Below are 2,321 nucleotides of genomic sequence, written 5' to 3' on the forward strand. Positions count from 1 at the left end.
ATGTTCTTCAAAGGAGGAAGCTGGCTTTGGTTATACATCAGAACAAGTATCATTCTAGGAAGTGAACTAAACAGCCCAGGGCCACACGGGCAAAATAATTGTTACCAGTTTAACAGATTTCACTGCAGCTTTGAGGAAGCAGACAATTACTGTCATGGGCAGAGAGGATTCCTAGCTCATATTTGGAACCAGGAAGTTCAAGATCTCATCCGGGACTTTCTGGAAGAAGGAGAGAAGTGGTGGATTGGGCAAAATGTAATGCCACTGAGAAAGCATCAAGATGAAAAATACCCAGGTAAGACTCTAGGGTTTGGTGTTTATGAAGGAAACTTTCTTATATTTTATTCTGGGTCAGAAAAAAAAAAAAAGAAAATCTTAATCTTTCTGCTTTTGTACACAGAAAAACCAATCACTTTACTTCATTACCATCTTTCCTCTGAAATATTTCCATTTTGTGCTACAGCCTTTGATTTGTCCGTATAGCAAAAGTGATGCGATTTTTCCTAGAACTCATCTAAAGTTAACTTACCTAACCTTTCACTAAAAGAATTGTGCTAGGTTTGCCGCGCACAGTGGCTCATGCCTGTAATCCCAGCACTTTGGGAGGCTGAGGCGGGCGGATCACAAGGTCAGGAAATCGAGACCACGGTGAAACCCCGTCTCTACTAAAAATACAAAAAATTAGCCGGGCGCGGTGGCGGGCGCCTGTAGTCCCAGCTACTCAGGAGGCTGAGGCAGGAGAATGGCGTGAACCCGGGAGGCAGAGCTTGCAGTGAGCCGAGATTGCGCCACTGCACTCTAGCCTGGGCGACAGAGCAAGATTCTGTCTCAAAAAAAAAAAATTGTGCTAGGTTTGAAAGACAGAAACCTTTGGTGGTCTTTTTTTTCCTAATAAACATCTCTTCATTGTTCTGATCTCTAAGTTTTCTAACACAAAACTAAGAGGAAGATTATCTACCTATTGTCTTTCTTACAGTGTTTTCAAAGCTATGCACCATAATCTTGAAGTTTTAGAGACAAATCCAAGCCATTATTATATCATTCTCATCATCCTCATTAACGTGTAGGTAAAGTAATACTAAGCCTTGTGGTAAGGAACACATACAAAAAAATAAACTATAATGTATGGGAGGAAATTCTACATTTTTATCTATTGGAAGCCAGCCAAATTTGGCTTTCATATTTACTTTTTAAAAATGCCTGGCGGGGCGGGTGCAGTGGCTCACGCCTGTAATCTGAGCACTTTAGAAGGCGGAGGTGGATGGATCACCTGAGGTCAAGAGTTCGAGACCAGCCTGGCCAACACGGTGAAACCCCCTCTCTACTAAAAATACAAAAATCAGCCAGGTGTGGTAGCGGGTGCCTGTAATCCCAGCTACTTGGGAGGCTGAGGCAGGAGAATTACTGGAACCTGGGAGGCGGAGGTTGCAGTGAGCAGAGATGGCACCACTGCACTCCAGCCTGGGCGACAAAGTGAGACTCTGTCTTGAAAACAATAATAAAAAATAAATCTAAAAGCCTGACTTTTGAGTATGAGGCTCACCTGGGTCTGATCTCCCCTCAGCAAATGTTGCAGCCCACGGGGCCCCAAAGCCCCCCAGTTGCACCTACCTGTCCAGAAACTTCAATCGGATCTTATCCAAAGAGGACAAGTGCTTCCTGAGACACTATTTCATTTGCCAGACTGGTAAGTGATAAAGTTACATGCTGCCAAAGACCCACATTTTAAAAACTGATTCTAAATAAGGAGTGCATGTGAGAGTATTGGTTAAATAATCTGTGAGTGGTAGACCATGGGATGATACAGAGCTATTGATTTTCATGATACTGATTAGCATGAGAAACTCATCTGGAGTGACTCCCTTATCCATCCCCACGGGAGTTGAAAGGGTTGCGCCTTGATGTTCTCTTCGTGTTTTGACTTGGGCAGAGTGTGGAAGAAATTGTATTGGTGACACCATTTTCCACATGCACACTCATAATTCAGTTAGCATTTGGGCTTCCGAGGGAAGGATGGGAAAGAGAAGGAGGAGAAAAGAATATGGCAGAGGAAGAGGAGAAGGCGAAGGGTGACAGGACTGTTATCTGAGGTTCGCTTCTGCAGAAGTAGATCAGGATTAAGCTATGTGTGTATGTATGCATTTTTGTGTGTGTAGTTGTATTTATTTATTTTTTCTAAGATGGAGTTTTGCTCTTGTCGCCCAGGCTGGAACGCAATGGCGTGATCTTGTCACCGAAACCTCCGCCTCCTGGGTTCAAGCGATTCTCCTGCCTCAGCCTCCCGAGTAGCTGGGATTACAGGCATGTGCCATCATGCCTGG

At 44.0% G+C, this 2,321-nt stretch overlaps 1 protein-coding gene across 1 annotated transcript in view; it reads left to right on the forward strand.

The window, feature by feature from the left end:
• Positions 1-2,321, forward strand: part of PKD1L3 (polycystic kidney disease 1-like 3) — a 116,138-nt gene continuing 113,817 nt past the window's right edge. The window contains 2 exon segments of the mRNA XM_011976817.1: positions 1-295; positions 1,565-1,687. Of these exon segments, the coding sequence (XP_011832207.1) occupies positions 1-295; positions 1,565-1,687 (418 nt within the window).

The sequence above is a fragment of the Mandrillus leucophaeus genome, unplaced genomic scaffold (assembly GCF_000951045.1).
Source record: "Mandrillus leucophaeus isolate KB7577 unplaced genomic scaffold, Mleu.le_1.0 Scaffold17, whole genome shotgun sequence".
NCBI lineage: Eukaryota > Metazoa > Chordata > Mammalia > Primates > Cercopithecidae > Mandrillus > Mandrillus leucophaeus.